Source organism: Myzus persicae, unplaced genomic scaffold (assembly GCF_001856785.1).
Source record: "Myzus persicae strain clone G006 unplaced genomic scaffold, MPER_G0061.0, whole genome shotgun sequence".
In the NCBI taxonomy this organism is placed as follows: Eukaryota; Metazoa; Arthropoda; class Insecta; order Hemiptera; family Aphididae; genus Myzus; species Myzus persicae.
The window spans coordinates 39,939-60,982 of NW_019104107.1; the positions used below are offsets into that span (position 1 = coordinate 39,939).

The 21,044-nt window shown below is 25.5% G+C and overlaps 1 protein-coding gene across 1 annotated transcript in view; it reads left to right on the top strand.

The window, feature by feature from the left end:
* Window positions 1–18,955, top strand: part of LOC111038821 — a 23,992-nt gene extending 5,037 nt beyond the window's left edge. The window contains exons 2-3 of the mRNA XM_022322062.1: window positions 13,172–13,402; window positions 18,519–18,955. Of these exons, the coding sequence (XP_022177754.1) occupies window positions 13,210–13,402; window positions 18,519–18,700 (375 nt within the window). The 5' untranslated portion in view covers window positions 13,172–13,209 and the 3' untranslated portion in view covers window positions 18,701–18,955. The remainder of the gene's footprint in view (window positions 1–13,171; window positions 13,403–18,518) is intronic.
* The last annotated feature ends 2,089 nt before the right edge of the window (window positions 18,956–21,044 follow it).

Sequence of the window (21,044 nt, forward strand, 5' to 3'; positions counted from 1 at the left end):
GAACACGTGTGTGTTTGTTTTGGCAGAATTTCGAATGGGGCACCCGTAGGTTTCTGCCATGCCCCGGGGGTGGGGGATGGCAGCACTTGCTCTCCGGTCACCGCGAATTGTCCGGAGAAAAAAGCCGCCCGGTGGCCGAGGATCGAACCGCGACCGGCTGCGTCGCAGCGGAAGAGTCAGACCACTCGGTCACCTCGTCCCCCATGTAAATTATTTTATAAGTTTATTAAGTATTAATAACTATAACTATTTAACAAATATTTGCAATACAACCCTCTCCCATGCCACCCCCCAAAAAACTTAATTTAAAAAAGTAGCTATTTCTTTATTGTATTTTAATTAAACGTTCTAAAAAACATACAAATATCGACCTATATTATTCAGGGACGAGTGTTTAAACAAAACATATTGCCAAGCTAACAAATATTTTAAATATTGACCTTCGTGAACGTTTATTTTCTTTTTTGTTGAATTTTATTATTTTCTTTTATGATTATGTTACACACAATTCTTTGGCCAGTTTCGGTAAATAATAAGGTTATGTGTTTTATTGGCAATTTTTTTACTGTTACTGTATTTTTATTAGTGTACATTCCCAAGATAGTGTAACACGTTTAAAAGGCCGATAAAAGACGGGGATCAAGTTGTATTCGCAATTGTATAGAACGATATATTTATAATAGCTTTTATATTACATTTAAAGGCAAACCATTTAGGTGTAGAAGGTACTGCACAAACTGCTTTATACAGAAATTATTACTGTCTACGTATGTTATGATATGCAAAATTATAACTTATAGATATATTATATGCCTATAGATTTTTGAACTTTCTATTTTTCCTCCAAAATAACTTGAAATTAATCTTTTAAGTAGAGTACTTTTGGTACGTAATTAAATTTTCAATAAAAAAAATAACATATAAGTAATTATATTATCTAAATATTATAATGGACAGTCCTTTATTAACTTCTTGTATTTGAAAACATGGAAGCTTTATTATATAATATACATCAAAAAATCTTTCAAAACGATACTTATAAGTACTTACCCATTGAAATCTACAGCATATTATTAATTAGCTTAAAAATTGTAGTTATAATATTAGGTTGTATGTATTTAACTGCTTGAGTTAAATTAATCTTCGTGGCTTATTGCCAATTAACGAAAATTTAAAATAATAAAAGTTTATCAATTAAGAGACCTGAAGTAACTATCTGTTTTTAATATTATTGTTACTAGATATCTATATTTTTTAATGTTCTTATTTTTTTTTTACACTTTTCCATAATGTAGCAATGTTTAAAAAGTCACACATATGTTGGTATATAAAATAACTTTTTGTCAAAAAACTATTTATTTTTTAATATGCCAATAAATTATCAGTATAAAAAATGTTTGTATTCAAAGCAACATGCTGAGTCATCTGGATTCTAAACTGTGTTATAAATATTTGTTGAGATATTAAACAAAAAGTACTATTATTATGAATTCAAATGTTTATTATTCGTAGTTTTCATTATTAGATTAAAAAAATTACTACATTTTATACATTTTATCATGCTGTAAATCTAAAACTTAAAATAGGTAATAAAACTATTATTGCTGATAAATTTTAAAAAAATAATCGATATTTTTTAAATACCAACATTTAACTAATAACACCAAACATCAAACATGTAGGTATTTAATATTAAAGGTTCAATTATTCGATTAAATTAATTGTCAACATTAATTTTTAAACATTAGAATATGATTACCTAATGCTACTTAGTATATAATATAATATTGTATTACTTTATAATTAATTTGATATGAACGATATCATGTGTTATGTACTTTTGTAACTATATAATTTCTACGAATAATTCATACTGTGGCATTAAATCGAAGATATTTTGAAATCGTTTTGATACTATGAGAATAAATTAGTTTTAATACACCACCAACGTATGATGTAGTATTTTTAATTTGATACCCATTTAAAATATCAGCATATTGATTATTGTATACAGAAATAGTAATGCCAAATGACATCGAATAACTAAAGACGAATTCTTACCTAGGACTGACATTTGAAATTAAATTCACTGAAGGTAGATATCATATTAAATTACAACACTCGAAATATTATACTATAATATATATTGACAATTTAAAGCAGTATAATATTAATATTATATTGTTAACATAAATTTTGTTTCCTTTAAATTTCTATTGAGTTTGACAACTACTGTCTAATATGCATATTATATGTATTTTTAACGTTAAAGGTATTAACTTCTGTATAATATCTACTTAATGAACCAACTAAACTAATTTCAATACATTATAACGAATAAATAATTAAATTCGATTTAAATAAATAACCATGGTGCCCGTTTTTTTTTTATTTTTAAATATCTAATAATTTATCACATTGCAAAACAGGCCCAGGTGATTTTTCAAATTGAGGTTAATTAAATACGTTTTCGAAAATGCATTAGAATTCCGGTATCAATAAAATGACATTTGACAAAAGAAGGTGATTAATAATTGTGGGTTAAATGTATCCATGAATCTGAAAGAGGATAATGTACCTGTATTACTATATATACCTATATTATTCGAAAAATGTATTGTTGCTTTATTCGTTGTTGAATAGTAACAGTAACAGTCGTGTTGTACTATATTTGGATTTCAAGGATCATTTCCTAATGATCTGAATAATTAGTTACATGTGAATTGTTTTTCGGAGAACATCCTTTTTTGTTCAAACCATATTTAACACATAGATCTCTGCATTATAGAGTTTATTTAATGCGATAAGTACTATTTATAAGTATTTGATAGAACATTCATTGCAGGCGTTTACCTCATATTTTATTTTGTTCTAAACTTTTAAATCAGTATTTATTGGTTCTTTAAATTTAATTTTACTATATGAATTGTCAGATTATACACTAACCACATTTATCGTAGAGAATGTTTTGCAATATTTTTATATTCTGTGATGAATATATTATATAAGTACTACTGCTGATAATAAAAAAATTTATTTACAATACTGCATTTTTTTTTAAAGTAAATAGCAAAATATCATAATGAAAAATAAACGCTTTATGGTATTTAAAAATCATAGGCAAATCATTTATATTTAAAGTTTAAACTAATAATATATTTTCCTGGAAATCTTGTTATAAAATTTTGTTTTTATCTACGCACTATATTATGAATGTTAAATTTAATTTAGTGCTAGGCTGCTAAATGTAGAGCTGCAGAAGCCGAAACGCATAACGTATTCTGTGTCCTGTTTTATAAAGTAAACATTTAGAAGTTGAGAAATATTGTAATTCAGTTGTTGGCTGTTTTCGAAAAAAACTTTTGTACTAAATATTTTCGTCGTTTAATATAATATACATATTAAATTTGTAGTTTATCAGTTTTGTAGTTTTTTTGTTGTATGAATTAATATCTTTTAAAAATTAAATGCTTAGGGACTTTTGAGTTGTGATTATTGATGATTTAAAAATACTATTACGTACTTTAAAAATCACCTAATTCATTCATTTTCCACATCATATACTTAATCATTTTGTATGTATTTAAACTATATTTTATTTTTAGAACTTTAAAATCATTTTACCCAAAATATAAATAGATGAAGATAAATAAAAAAATATATACGAATAAATAAATAATTATAAATATGTTTGGAATTGATAAATAGGTAGAATAAATGTGACTCTGTAATAGAGTAAACTATTTTATCCAGCATTAGAGTGACGTAGTGAGCTTAAACATAGTTTGAAAAGCTATATAGGTATAGTTGAAAGTTTGTTTTCGGTTTTTTACATTATTATTTTAAATAAATAATCTTTTTAATAAAATGGAAGATAACTTTATAAGCTGAATGTTAGGTCAGAGTAGATACAGACATGAATGAGTTGTTCAAGGAACCACTATTAGTGACTACTATTAATTTGATTTAAAATTGACTGGTTACAACTGATTTTTTCAGTGTCAATTTTTTTTATGACTCTGTGATTTGGTGTAGGTTTAAACCTTCTTAGTATAATAACAAATTATTAATAACACTGTATAAAAGTAAAAAAATAATTGCACGTGTTGTATATTATATAGATACTTATTATAATAATTAATATAAGGTGAAGGTACTATTTTATAGGCACCTATAAATTCTTATTCCTTATATTTTATTCACAATTTTTTTTAAAATAACGATACTTTGTTCTTCAGGCTATTATTTCTGTGATGTCCTTGGTTAAAATTTACAAATTAAGAGAGAAACGACTTAATTGATAATTATACTTGAAGAACACCTGGATAATATAATATTTATTTTGTGCTTACAAATAAAAAGTGTAGAAATCTTAGTTTGTAAATCTCCTAATAACATTGAGTACACATTGTATATTTATATATACAAATACTCAATGATAATACACACACTTAAACTTAGAATAAAACAATATTCTAATACATTTTTTTCCTATTATTTGAATTATTTTTTAACTGAGAAACTAAAAAAAAATCAATCGAATAATTATTTAGATAAAAATTGCCCATTTAAAACTCCATTAGAGTTGTTTAGTTACTATTTAATATACATAATATTATTATATAATTTAGTAATAAACTATCAATTCTTAGCTCATAAATGAATGATTTATGTGTGGAATTATTGACTCAACTAAATACACCCACTTATATGTATCATTTATGAATCAATACTATGTCTAAAATGTAACAGACCCAATATAATATATTATTATATAGTATATATATATACTATAGTCTATAGGTATATTTCAATGTCATATTGTTGAATACACACAATATTTGTTCTGCTTTGTGTACTTCATACGTACTTACTGCCAATAGTGCTATCTGTGTAGCGACTAACAACTAATAAAGTAATTCACTGAAGTTAAAAGTTTATAACATTATTTTACTTCATAAATACGGCCATTATACTGGAAAATTTTAGAACAAAAAAAAAGGAATATGTTCTACCCAAGATAAAATTGTGATGTAATAATATAGATTAATATTAAATTGTTTTAGTTTTGATTGTTTGAAAATTGAATTGATAACAGTTCGAGAGTATTTAGGTTGATTTTTATTTAATGGTATTGTAAATTAAGACAAATTTTGCTGTTTCTTTTACCTCGAGTGAGAAAATCTTTTTGCGTTTATTTGAAACATAAAAAGAGGAATTTGTTTTAGATAGTAAAACTTTTTACTGTAAAATTAATTTTTGTTTCTTTATAGTATCTACATATAGAATTATCTAATGATTTCAGACAAAAGGGAAAATAATATGTATACTTTTCAGCCTTACAAACGTAAAACGTATAAAATTTAAGTTCAGGAGAACCGATTTTGTGTTGTTAACTAAAATATTAGAAGTTGACTTATTATTAAACTTAAAGGTTAGCCGTTTACATCATCTATGTCCTTTCGTTGGTTTTTTGTGGTAGTTTAATTTTGAAGCAAGTTATGAGCATTTTAATATTTTATTTTAAATAATCTAATTATATCCATAATAAGCTTAACAATTTGAGCCTAAGTTTAGAGTTTTTAGCTAAGTCTATAAATTGGTTATATTTTTATTTTTCGTCATAACTTATTCTAAAATCTGAGAAAAATATTGAATATACTGGGATGACTGATGAATATCGAATTTTTATCATTCAAACATCAAATATAACCCAATATGAATATATACTCTGTTCAAGTTAAGAGAAACGTAATCAATGGGTAAGAAACGGGTGTTGCCCAAAATTTGGTCACCGCCGACTACGTTTCCTAACTCAAACAGAGTTATGGTAGAATGCTTAAATCGATGAAATAACACGTCATGAACTCATGTGGTTTTTGTGGTTTTTGTTAACTTAACTCATAATTTTTAAAATGATTACCACAAACTTTACATATTTAACAATTTTTGAAGTATTTAAATCGTTAACATGTTGTATTGTAATTACGCAATATGAATGAAAAATCAAAATCAACATTATATCTATTAACTTCAATATTATGGTTGTATTTTATAACCTACACTTATGTACCTATATATGCATAATATAAATACATATATATATATATATTATATTGTATCTTACATGAAGTTATAATAATATGGAAAATGTATCTTTTAATTTTAACTCTAAACGATAGTTGACTTAAGTTATTATATTATTATACAAAATTTAATATTTTGAATCATTAACAAAGACATAGATTTATGATTGTCATTCGCAAATAATGGCATATTTTACTATATTATAAGTAGCACATGTGTCACGAGTGAAATATTCTCGATTTTACAGGAACAGCAATTTAAAGTTTGTACAACTATATCAATTCAAAAACACTAATTTTTGATATGACATTTATAGTTTTAGATTACGTAAGAAGCACGTTAAGTATATAATTAATATTCATTTTTTTTTTTATAGGACTAGTTAATACAAAACTTTAAATTCATAAATACAATATACGTAAACACATATATTTACATTTATTATACATGGGAACTCCGTACTATTATACATTAAAATAGATATATATATATATATATTAATAAAAAAAATGTTTACACACATTTTGAATTTTTCAAAAGACCATTTATATATTAAGAATAACAAATAGGAAAAAAACATTGATAAGTTTTGGCGTGCTCTACAAACTTTGGGTCATTTGAAATATAATCTTGTGTACCTATGTCTCAAAAGAGATTAATTACAAGTTGAACATAATGTTGTTTGATGTTTGTAGTTAGGCCAACAACCTTATAATTATAATTAATGATGACAGTGTAAGGAATCGAATATTTGGTATACGTTATGTACACATCATACATCGAAAAATGAGAATCATGTTTTCCTATGGGCTATAATCAAACGAATCTACCTTTAGAGTTTAGACACAATATGTTCTATAAAAAACTCTATTGATGCCTATATCCGGACATACGGAATCCAACTATGGAGCAATCAAAAATCAAGTACACATAAAATTCAAATCTTTCAATACATTACTCTTCGCATGATTTCAAACGCTCCATTCTAAATTTCAAATCATACTCTTCATACCAAGCTAAGAATTAATACTGTAGACAAAACTGCAAAAATACTATACAAACGCTTCCGCTCACATCTAACCAACCACCAAAATCCCTTAATATCAGTACTCAATTCTGACACTATTCCGGGCAATCCACCGAGCAGGCTAAAGAGAAGATGGTGCAACCTTATCTAAATCACAATTAAAAATTCAGTAAAAATTAAACAAATTTCTTTATACAGTGTCACCGTTGAGTGGGTGGCTTCTTCATGTCAAAAACAATTATATATATATCAGCATACAGGTTTATTGTAAATTAATTATTACAGATTGTTTGTTTTTTAAAATAAAGTAAAAAAGAAGATATAATGTTATTATTTATCTTATTTGAAACTAGCTGCAATAATAGGGAATAACTTAAAATTTAATTTTCGTATTGCACCTTAACGTAATATACTTAGTAAAATATAAAACTACTAGGTATATACAAATATTTTCTGTATCCAGGATTTAATAATAATATATAATTTCTTTAAATTAAACTTATATTCGGCGACAATGTCCATTATCTCCATATTTATTATATTAATAATGAAAAATATACTTATAAATATGGGTCATTTAAATCATGTTTATCAGGTACATGTACGGTGTACCTATGTGTATTCTTATTTATTCTCTTAGGTTATAAATATAAATTTTGTATGATAATTATTTACTTATTTCATTAGTTTAAATAGGTGATCCATTTGAGTTCAACGTTTTGTGTTAAATAGTTCACAATTTTCAACTGTCAGTTCTGAATTATACGGGAAAAAAAGAATCCAAAAGTTTTTGTAGCCCTTTTATTGTCGAAACACTGAACACAGATGGTGCATTGTTACAAGATGTAATTTTTTGGAATTTCTCCATAGTTTTTTAGAACCATAGATCCTTAATGGTATATTATTTTTGCATTGATTAGTAGTACAGTAATACATAATTATAAATTTATAGATGTTAATAGTAGTATCTTATATTGTAGTTATGTAGGTTTTTTTTACAATTTTTATACCCCTAGACTTTTTTTCCTAACCAATCAATTAATATATTTTAGTTTAGATTCAAACTACTCTACACATTTTGGACGATTTGAAATCGTTCGATATTTTGATGATTTAAATATTTAATACATTCATATTATATTCATATTTGTAATTACAAATACCATTAATCAATTAAATAATTCGTGGTAATTTTAATATTTTAATTGTTATTAATGGTTATTTTATTGATGATTATTATAAATGAATTTGGCGTTCAAGTGTTGAAACACTAACATTGTTAGTTTACGTAATCTTTGTATTTTTTTACTTATTTACTTGTACCATTAGTGTGTAAAATTAAAAGTAGGTACTCGACGTAATATTAATATTATATACTATTTAACTTGTTTTTTTATTGAAGATAACATATTATAAATTAAGGTAATCCAAATTATTATCTATTTAAAAATTGACTTCATATCCATTATCTATATGTCCGATATTGCCATCAGGAATAATAATAATAAGTGTATGGTTGGTATTGTATTCAAAGCAAAAATGTTTATAAAGAAAAAGAAAAATCATCACATAAATTTAAACATAAAGGAAATTGGTATGACTTTAGTACAAGGTAGTCCAACCTTTTGTAATTGACGGGCCAATTTACATATTTATAAATGCTCAAGCGGCCGCCAAAAGAAAAAAATATTTTTGTTCATATTTTATTTTATAACAAACATATTATAATAATATAATATAATACACGGGTTATCACATTATAGAATACGTATAGATTAGTATTGCCATCTCTCACCACCATAGTTTTTTTTTAAATTTATCACACTTCAAACCCTAAAATTATTAAATATATGTTTTCTAAGAGGAGGCCGCATTCGGCCCACAGGCCACAGATTGAACGTCGTTGGTTTAGTACAAAGGCAGTAATTTTTAATATATATTTTGTGACAGTATATACATTTTCAAAGGTTGAAGTTTAAGTATTTACAGAACAGTATATCAATACTAAGCTTTGGAATTTGATAAATGAATGTAACACGTCACACATTTTGATTTATTAAACACATATTATATAATTTAATTTTTATACTTATTGAATAAAGGTCAATAACAATAACTTGTTCAAATTTTCTATTTTCTATTTCATTTTAGAAACATTTTAAAAATATTTACTGTCACTCAAATAACAATTAATTTAAATTAAAACTGTTCTCAACTTCCACTGTTCATAACGGTAGGATGGTCAAACAACTCGTACAACTTGTTATCTTTCTTTGTTCGTTAATGTTATGAAAAATATAAGAAACCGAAGAATCCCTGGAGCTTTATTGTTCATGCGAAATTCATTATATAAGTATGTTATTGGGTGGGAGGATCATTTTATTGAAAAGTAGTTTATTATAATAATTCTTGGTAAAAAAAAAAAATAATAATTCTTTCTCAATTTTCATAACTATAAACGTCATTAAACATATAATAAGCACTAAACTCTTTAGGATTATAAGTATAAAATTATCTTTGTTAATAATCCATTTCTAAAAAATATTGAATTTAAGCTCAAAATAAAAGTATAGGTACATTATATTTATGTACATTTGTATTACTTGAATTGGAAAAAAATTGAAGGAGGGAAAAAAACAATTTGCGTATTTGAAGTTTTAAATTTCTTATTAATTAGAAATATAATTTTTTTTTATTATTTAATTAAAATGGGATAAACCTAGCCTATAGGACTAGGCTATCTACACCTATGGATATTTAGAGAATAATAATTGTTTGTAGCTATTTCAGCACGATAATGGTAATAACTAAAACAATATTAATAATTAACCAAAAGATCAAGTGGACGACCTCGTTTTAGATGTCTTTAAGGTGGTGGAGAAATATATATATCTAGTTTGGAGTGAATTGAGCCTGTTGATATTGGTAGTGAACTGTGGAAATAAGCAGCCAATGCTATTATAATATGATCTTATATTTTAATTATTTTGAGGTATTTATGAAGAGGTTATAATTATAAGGGATACGCTAAAGTAATTTTATAAAATAAGTTCTCTGCCCCTACGGGCCACGACCCCTCCAATTCATACGCTTTGTAGGGGCCAGATGGTACATTATTTCAAAAAGTAAAATGTATAACAATATATTGCAGTTTTCATTAAACTATATGTTCAATCATTTAATGTAAAAAAACACATTACTATAAAGTACACAAGTAGAGAATAAAGTGCATAGGTACGTGTGTGAGTTTTCTGTAAGCTAAGACTGGTTTTCACTATTATTACCAAATTAATAATGTCTTCATTTTTTTTCTGGGTCTTTTACTATTCTATTGTTGTTCTGTCTTTGGTTTCTTTTTACCTGTGGTGGTTTAATTTCAAATTAATCTATTAGATCTAATAAGTAGATCGAGAAAGCTATTGGTTTCAGCTTTTTACAGGTTAACACTTGTTTGGATAGTACATAAATACTTTAACAGAGCCATTCAGTACAACTGTCAATCTGTCATCTAGATAGATTGGAAATTTAGAACACATTTACTACCTACATCTTATATATACGAGTACTTTATTACTTTAGATGAAATATTTTTTTTTTAATTTAAGTAATAGCCAAGCTATGCTTAGAATTTTATTTTTTTAAATGTTGGTGTTTACAACATCAACCGAAGCCAAGCCCGACTATTGTTATGGTGTTACACTAACAGAAAATAGTTTCCTTAAAACATGTTGAATTCATAACTCAAACAACAAAAAAGTGGTTTATTTTTTTAAAAGTTTAAAAAAAATAAGTTTAGCCGGATATTGTAGAAATAGATAAGAACAATTTCTCTTACCATAACACTTTTAATTTTAAACTTAAATTAATTATAATATACACTAATTAATGAATAATATCAAATAAAACTTTATATTGCATTAATTTCTATTATTTGCACAATATAATACAATACTAAATTAAATTACGAAAAATATATATTTAATACAAAATAATGACAATAATACCTACTTAAAAATAAAATGATTTTCATCAACATCCTTCAGTGACTTTGGTCTTCTAATATCGAATTGTTTTTCCCTGTAATAATATGATGGAGTTGATGCTCAAAATATTAATATTTGCTTATACTTTTTTTCCAAATTATTATCTATTATCATCCATTTTTAGGCACGATGCCTATAAAAAAAATCACCACAGGGCAAATAAACTTTAATAAAAGTAGACCAAATAATAGAATAGTATTTGAATAGGAAAACATATGAATTCATTTCAAATTCCATTTTTGTATTAAGATTTTGATTTCTGAAAAAAATGTTATATTTATGTGTTTATTTTCGGTCTCAAATACAAATCGCAATAAAAGTGAAGTTTCAGAAAGAATATAAATTTCTTTTTATTTGCTTCTCCGAAACGATTGAATCAACACATTCTGATATTATTACTCTTAAGAAGTGAAATATTTTTTAAAAAACAATTCTATATTTATAACTTAACGATTTATTCGCAAACAATTTTAAACATAATATGATCATAAAAAAGGGGTTTCAAGTTATAAAAAAGTTAGAAAATTATTAATAAATGAATGTAAAACACATATTTATTATTGTAATTATATTGTGGCATTTAGTTTTATGACATAAGTGTTGTACTAAACAAGCTCAACATTTCGTTTAAAGTATTAATAACATAATATACTTCAAATTATAGTAATTATAACGAAAATTAGTTCATTTCATTTCAAATTCTGTTTATAATGATTTTTATGATGCTTATAATATTTCATGTGTAATTTATGTATATTATGTTGTTGGGTATTATAAAAATAACTTCAAATTCAGGATTTAACAAAACAATTTATTTTCAATACATTCCAACATAAAAACGATAAGGATTATATTTTTAGTTAGGTAGATACTATCAATACTGTTATAAGTTATAACTATATTTATTCATAACTCACCTACTTAGTTTCTGAATATTTATTACATAAATACAAGTTTTCATAATGATAAATTTTATTTTACACGGGCGATGATTCCATCTGAAAAAGCTATACGAAATTTGTATATTTATATATTTTTATTTAATAAGACTTTTTACAAATCCCTATTTAATATTAGTATTAGGGTTTTTCACAATTATTAGAACAATACGAAAATTAACTTGTGATAATTATCTTTATAATATTTAATTTAGGTGCTCTTTTTGGTTCATTCGATTATTTTAAAAAGTTTATGAATACGATAAAACCACGATCATATTTTCTTCGGTTTTCTTGATCTAACTATGTACCATGTACGTAAGTCATAGTAACAACAATGGTATGTTTTATTTTTATCACAATGGCCATGATTTAAATATGATACTACGATTGCAGCAATACTTGAATAGGCTTTCATGTAGTTTGAATTGAATGATTTATATTTCATATAATACACATCTACTATTGATTTGAATTTCAAATTTATAACTACATAATTTACTCTAGGATATTTTTTTGTACACAACATTTTAAATATTTAATATTTTTACACTACGAAGCAAAAAACTAAATTGTATTTTGTATATTTCTAAACGTTGTATTATAATGATGAATCATCATTGATGATACATAACTTCAAATTTTCTTCAAGTTTTCTTTAAATATGTATTTTTAAATACATACCATTAAACATTTTAACTAACTAATAAGTGAGTAATTATAAAAAAAGTGGGATATATAATAAAAATGAAACATATTATTTGAATAATGCATAAAAAAGTTGTTTACATACAATTTATTATTTTCATATGAAAAATAATGTTAAAATATAGTTTAAAATTATTAATAGGTTTAAATGAGAAACATTAAATTATTTTGTTATATTTTATCTGTTTAATTTTACTTCACTGTTTTGTATTGAAAAACTAAAATATAGACTGCATTGTTGATAAAGTTTTTACATTTAGTCAAATGAAAATAAATACAACGGAATAAGCTATACATATTTTAATATATATTTAGATATTGTTCATTTACATTCAAAAATAACAATTTGAACCATTTTTATTTTTCAGACTTGGTGTAGTGGTTTGGCCCAAAGGCATTAACCACTATGACATTACAATGGGTGTTATTACTAGTATTAGTAACCACTTTAATAGCGGCCGAAAAGGGTTCGTATGAGGAAACTGGCAATGACTTGCTAAGATGGTTGGATAATAGTGGAAGAGGGTTCGGTACATGGAGATCTCCTCAAGAAGATGAAGATGAAGAATCAGAATACCCGGCGAATATATTTAAAAATGGCAAGTACCTATTAATCATTATACAATATAGTTTAATAATTCCTGTCTGAAAAGTGAAAGCAAATATTAAAATAATATTAATACTAACAAATTAAATTTTTTATTTATAATCTGGAATAACTAGTAATAAACTAAGAAGTAGGTACGTCGAAAATTAGACTCCAAACATTTCGTAAGAGATAATCTATGAATTTTCATTCAATTTTAATCCAAACTTCAGGATTAGGATATAAATTAAAGTAGTCTCTAACTTACTAAATTTAAAACACCAATATATGAGGCTATAATATATTTTAATTATTATAAATATGAATAATCAAAATTCGAGCAAAAATAATTATCATACTAAAAATATAAATTCAAGATTATAAATGCTTAGTACTACATAAATGAATTTGATACCTTCACTAGAGATAAATTAACTCAAAATAAAAACTCACAAACACCAAATTTTTACCATCTCTTCGAGTAGGTATTTCAAAATAAAAACTGTTATCTTTAAATCCCATTTTGAATTACTTTAACCAATTTATTGAGACTTCTGATTAACTCCTGATTATATCACTGTAAAAATACAGATCGACGACCTAGAATCTTTTACTACCTATCTTAAATATAGAAGCGTGAAAACATCCACAGTCATTGGTGGAACTACGGCCTGGACCAACTGGTCCTAATGGGCTAATGGGCCCTGTGTGAATGGATACATTTTCATTCATTTTTACATTGTAAATCTAATAACACATAATGTGCAAAAATTACCAAAAAAGGTAACAAATAACACAGTAAAATGCATTTAGTATCTGTATTTCACATCATATTGTATGATTTAAGTTTAAATAACAAGTTATACAATTTTAGATCATCAATAATTATACTTTTAAGTTAAAACTTTTTGTTGTAATAAAACACATTGGTGCTCCCTATCACCCCTCCCCCCTCCTAATTACTTTGGATATTGATCATGCTATTAGGTAGTAATAATAATGATATCGAAAACGCAAATTTGACTTTAAATCTGAATAACTGTAGTCCAAGTGAAATCCTATCATTGATGGGTATAAAAATGACTACCGTGAATGACTCAGTCTTATGAAAATGTCTAGTTCAGCCTAAGTCCACTGTGCATGTACAGAATTAATTAGCATCGATAATTTCTATTGCAAACCAACTGCTGAGTGTTGACCACATAAAATTCACACCTTGGAACCTGAATTGCACAGATCGCTTGCTCAAGCCGAATACTATACATTCAAATTAAAAGATGATAAACAAACTCGCTGACCGCTGTACATTAATTATAACTTTTATTCATCTACTTCAACAGATAAAACTAAAAGCGAACTTAAACTGTGTTTATTTATGTCAAACATGTCACGAAAATCGTCCACAGGCACAATAAAACCCAGTTAAAAACTTTTTAAAACATCACAAAATACAAATTGAGAAATCTCACATAAGTATCTAAAATCATCACCTCTATATCAAAACTGTCAAGAGTATAATCCGTACCACAGCCTATTGTGGTTATTTAATTTAATTATGCCTCGCAGTGTTTGCTGCGGACCGCGGTGATCAACACCACTCATCTGCAAAACCCAAAATCACGCCAAAATATATTGAAATAGACTCCCTATTCTGATGATCCGCTTGCTAGTTCCGAACAACAAAGAATGCTAAGTTTATTTATCTGTTCAGTACCATAAGAAACCTAAATCAGGTAATCATAATTTACCTGTTAACTGTTAGTGTTGCCTTTATTTTTTTATTATTATACATACATTATACATATCACATTAATAACATACACGTATTTACAGCATGATTTTATTTATAATGCTATAGCTGTACTGATATTAATTTGTCCACATACATGTTATCATATTATACCTGCCAAATATACTCTTATGAAAACAATAAAAAATATCGAATTTCGTACAATCTGCCATCTGGGTTTTGAGTAAAAACAAATTCCACAAATAGTTAAAATATCAAACATTTTAGTTTTAAAGATAAATAAATATATCATTTTATACAACACTGCATTATTTTTTTCTCATAAAATTTAAAAATATTAAGCTAATATATTTATCTACTGATATTTTTTTTCATCATTTGCTTTTGCTAAGTCTTATTTTATTATGGAAAAAAATAATAAGCCGAAAATATACTTATTCTCTTTCACTAGCATAACTATATACTCACTTTAATATAATAATATATACGTTTATCGTAGAATTTTATTATTATATATAAATAAATTATAATAATTTCATACTGTGTACATTTAATGTTTTATGCAGCTTTTAAAACTTATTCAAATCGCTTATACAATATGTACAGTTATACTTATTTAAGAACTTTCTTTTTTCCCCACACCGTAACCTTTTTTAATCTTAACTCTCATTTCAATGCTTTTCTTTTGAAAGAAGTATTTTTAGATTCTGAGCAGGTTGGGGAAGGCATTAGTTTCAAAATGGTGTCTTTCTTTTATTGATGTATTGTACGATTTTTATTTTTTTATTTCGCATTTAAAGTTTCAAGTATCGACTATGAAATTTATTAATATCGTGAATTATACCAATTGTATGTTAAATTTCGAGTGGACCAAAAAAACAAATACGGCCTTATAACTATATTTTTTTATTGTATATTCTTTAAATTCGGATTTTTAATTTTTATGAAAATTAATGTTGTTACATATGTACCTACTATTATACTATAGTTAGTTAATTATTTTTAATTATGAAAAGAAAAAAAATTTATAAAATTGAAAAATGACTTCTTTTATATATATATATATATTATTGTAACTTAAATTCTTATCCTTAATGAGCTTTCGCGTCATTTGGTCCGGTAAATAATATCAGGCGACATACCGGTTTTTTCTGGTACCAAAATATCCAGCTAAAAACGTCCGATAAAAAAAAATATATATTCAATTAATATTTAAATTAATGATTAAAATATTCAAAATAATACATTTTTATAAAAATTAAGTAACAAATTAATAAAAAATAATACCTATATTACAAAAATATTTAAAAATTAAAATTATAGCTAAATATGCTATTGACATTTGTAGTTTTATATTTTTCTACATTTTTTTTGAGACGTTGGCTTACGTCTTCATATTTTTTTTTTTTTAGAGTTGTTATTTTCTCCCGTAGTAATTTATTTTATTTATGCTTCTTTGGAAACGTGTATCTTCAAAAAATGTATACATTTCCGAATAGTCGTTTGATGACATCAAAACAATGTATTTAAAGAACGTAGGTACTTCTACAGCATTTTTGGTTTAGGGGTGTAAAATAACTACATTACTATAACAACTCCAAATTTTCATTAAATAAAATGTAATACTATTGTTTTACGAGTTTTACAAACCGTATTACATATTTAAAGGTTATCATGGCTTATAATTTTAATTTAGTTTTTCAAAATTTTTTTTTTAACTGGATATTTTTGGTACAGGATATTTTGGCACTGGATCAAATGTCACCGGATATTATTTTCCGGACTAAATTACTAGCCACCCCTTAGTGGTAGTTCTAATGATATCTTTTTTATTTGTGAACGTATACATGATATGTTGTAGTCAGAATAATGCATCGATTTTCAACTTTAAAAGTGATTTCTGATAGGAAATTTAATTTAGTTCGAACTTTTGAGTAAAATTCATAATAATTTGAAAAAGCCTCAGAATAAAAAAAAGAAATTAAAGACCGCTGCATTTTAAATATTTTTACGCAAACCCGGATTTTCACAAAATCAGTTACTCTGAATTACCCAAAAAAACAAATAACTGTGAAGGTACTTGATATATTTATAAGATGTTAATAGTATTTTATGTACATGATACAATTCTTAAAATATCATTACCATTTTATACTATTTATAGAGATTTGACATTTTTGTTTTTGTTTTTTCATTAAATGTCGATAAAAATAATTCATTTAGTCAAAAAGTTTTAAAATCTAATAAGGGATCCCTCATACATTTTTCTATGTATAAAAAACAAAAAGTTAGGTGGAAAATACATTAATTTTTTTATGAGCTTTTGAAGTTAAGATGTTTACGACATTGGATATTCATACAACCATACGTAAGTTAAACATTTTATAGCTATCTTTTTGTAATTTTAACATATTATTCGTGGCTACTTAAACCTTTTAAAATGTATTACTATATTTATTCACACAAATTTACAAATGCAATATTTTCTGTAAAAATGAATTCAATTTACTGTAAAAGTGAAATAAATCACTTTATAGCAATAATATAATGTCGTAAGTATACTTAGCAATATAGTCAGACGACTTGCAGTCCTCGCTCAGAATCGTTTGTCGTATGCAAAGATTTAACATCGAATTCAAATTTAACACACACATTATAGCGGAGTCCCTATAATGAGCGTGTTACTCACTTGACACCTACTGCACAGCAGAGTGATATCCACTTGTCAACCTGGCACCCATTTATTTTTTGTTTTCCGTTTGTTTTAAAATGTATTGAGAATTTTCAATTTTGACTTCCCAAAATTACCAACTAGTCGTAAGACATTACATAAAATGTTCCAACAGAAATCTGTTTCGTAATTGAATGTTGATGATCAGAGTAGTTACGCTAACAGGTCGCTACTCTTGAAATCTAAAAGTAAAAATACTAAAAGCGTTAAAAATTATTCACGAGAATAAATAATAATAAATGCCATAGCCATTAGAAATCATATAATAATTTGGTAACTATAAAAGTATAAACTACATCATGTTGTTAAAAAATCAAATACACAAGGTCTAAATAATACAATAAGGGTATTATAATACTTGTAATATAGTAAATAACTTACTAAAGATATTTTAGTATTTTACATAAGGAATGTGCGTTGGCTCTTGATGGTAATTATGCCCAATAGTCGGTAGGTAATATGTATTGTATAAGTCGTTTGGGTTCACATGTGTAAAATATTATTCCTTATTTTTTCAAAAACAGATTCAAAGCAATATTATTGTGATGATGATATAAATGGTTAAATAATGTCTATTGATATAAATGAAAATTAAACACAAATATTACAAGTAACTAATAAGACCAATGAATGTGAAATATGTTACAGAAAACAGAAAAAGAGCACTGTCATTTTTGACACACTGGAGACCTTGGAACCAGTTAAGTGGTAACGGCAGACATGTGATTCGATCGCCATTCAGTTCTTTTTTCCCAGATACGGATATACCATCAAAGGGCAATCGGCCAGTAGGACAACCACTTAGATGGGGACGGCGTAGACGTCGATAAGTCTTTACTTACTTTTAACCGACAATAAAAATGTTTAATCAAAATATTATACAATTTATATACATTTTTCTTTGTTTGATATATGAATATTGTTTTGTTATGATTTATTCTCCAAATATGATTGCATAATAAACATTTTCATTTTCTGGATGTTATAGATTACCTATATTAAAAAACCGATATTTTAAATTTTCGGAATAACTTCTGTTGTAAATGTTTAGTAATATATTATAATAATTATTGATGGCTTTAAAAATGAATTGAAATTTTTTTCATTGACGATTAGAAAATGTTTGGACTTCGCATCATCTAAAAAAAGAACAATGATTTTTCGAGTATATAGAGATTATAGAGATTAGAGACATTCTAAGACCCGTCTCAATCTACATCAATAGTCATTCTAGACTATATTCTAGTTATAACAAAGGTTCGTATTATGACAATATTAAATTTTTGGAGATTTGCTTGGTAAAAGCGTTATTTTATTTTATACTATCAAAATATAGTAAGTAGAATAACAATATAAGTATGTATATTGTGGTAAACAATGTGGGTACTTATTTATGGTTTGAGTTGTAATCCATATTATGAGTCGAGTTTAATACAACATATATTTATCAATTTGAACGTAAAATAATTAATTCAAAAAGTTTGTTTTGATTTATATTTATTAAAATTTAAAATATGAATTTACATTTTTATTTAGAACAGAAGTTCCCAAACTTAGTTTTTCATGTGCAACTTTTATTTATTACGGATCAGTTACTTACCACTAATGAATGAAAATAGAACTGTTCTAAATGTAAATATATTTGTGTTTTATAAAAAAATGAACAGGCAATACAAATTTATTTACAACAGGTATAAGTTTTTAAATTATCTACGGCTGCGCGACGTATGTGTCGAAAATCACGACATAATGACGTACTTACTAATATTTGGGATAATAATAATTAATAATAAGGTACAATAATAATAATTTAAGCAAAATATAAAATAATATGAGATGATCCAAATTCATCTATACCTAAATAAAAAACAATTTATTTTCTTTGCCGGAGTACCACAGTTTGAGAAATTCTGATTTAGAACAAAATATGCTAAAATAAATTCTGAATTAAAATTAAGGTTGAAGTATAAATCATATACAGAATGTTATGTATTAAGTATTCATGTTATTTGACGAACAAGTTTATAATATATATGACCATCAAATGTTACGAATGTGAATATTGTGCATTATGGTTTTTTCACATTCAAATACGATTATTTCAATTGATGGCTTTATATCATCGATTTCTTGATGGCTCATTGGTCACGGTATCTACCGTGGTCTTATACAAATACTATTGACACAATAATATAAATAATGCATGATGTACGTCGGAAGTCTATAACAACGACTGAACATCAATTTGCAGAAGGTCGACCTTTTATTTTGTTACAATAAGTAAATATTTTTTGAGTTTTAATTTCAAAATAAGGAGAAATCAATACTCTATAATATAATAATATATGATATGTGTATATTTGGATATAAATTAGATTCAATTACAGCCCGGTAATTAAAGTTTTACCAGTGTAAAAATATTTTCATCTACCTTTTCCCATCGATATAGGCGCAAATATATACTTGAATATTAGCCCCAAGTTGAAAATCTTCCCTCCTAAATATTAGTAGAAATCAATACTCACATTTTGTACGCCCGTAGTCCGCAGATAAAGTTCGTAAAATTTTAGCCAGCTAAAAATGTATTGCACTCAAGACACTTCTAAGTTCATTTAAATTAAACATTAATAAACGATGGCAGTAGTAGTATTATTGTTCACACAGAGCCTTCTCTGCTGATAGTTAAACAGGAAAAAAAAGTTCATTTAAATTGAAAAACATTAAATTAAGTACCTAAACGCAAAATAATAACATTTTAAGCATTTATAACTTTTAAAACTTTTTATTAAAACTTTATTATTAAAAATGATCCACATTTTTTATACTAACATGTTATTGTAATTCACAAAAATGACAACAAACAAATTTAAATTGGAACATTTATTTTCTTTTTTCAATTACTTTAATTCTTTTTTTCTTCCACTGTTCAAAGAAAATGCAGTGTGTAATGTTTATGATAATATATTATATGCATATACATTATGTCAACACTTTTTTGTATTTGTTTTAATCCAGGTGAGATGTTAAATTGCAATTTACAAACTTATTAGTAGTTTGTTAATATTATTAATTATTATATAATTCATCCTAAGTTCGTATACAAATCTATCTTTATCGACTACTGTAACAACAGGTACATTACGTTTACGTTATACTTAATAATTAATAATGTTA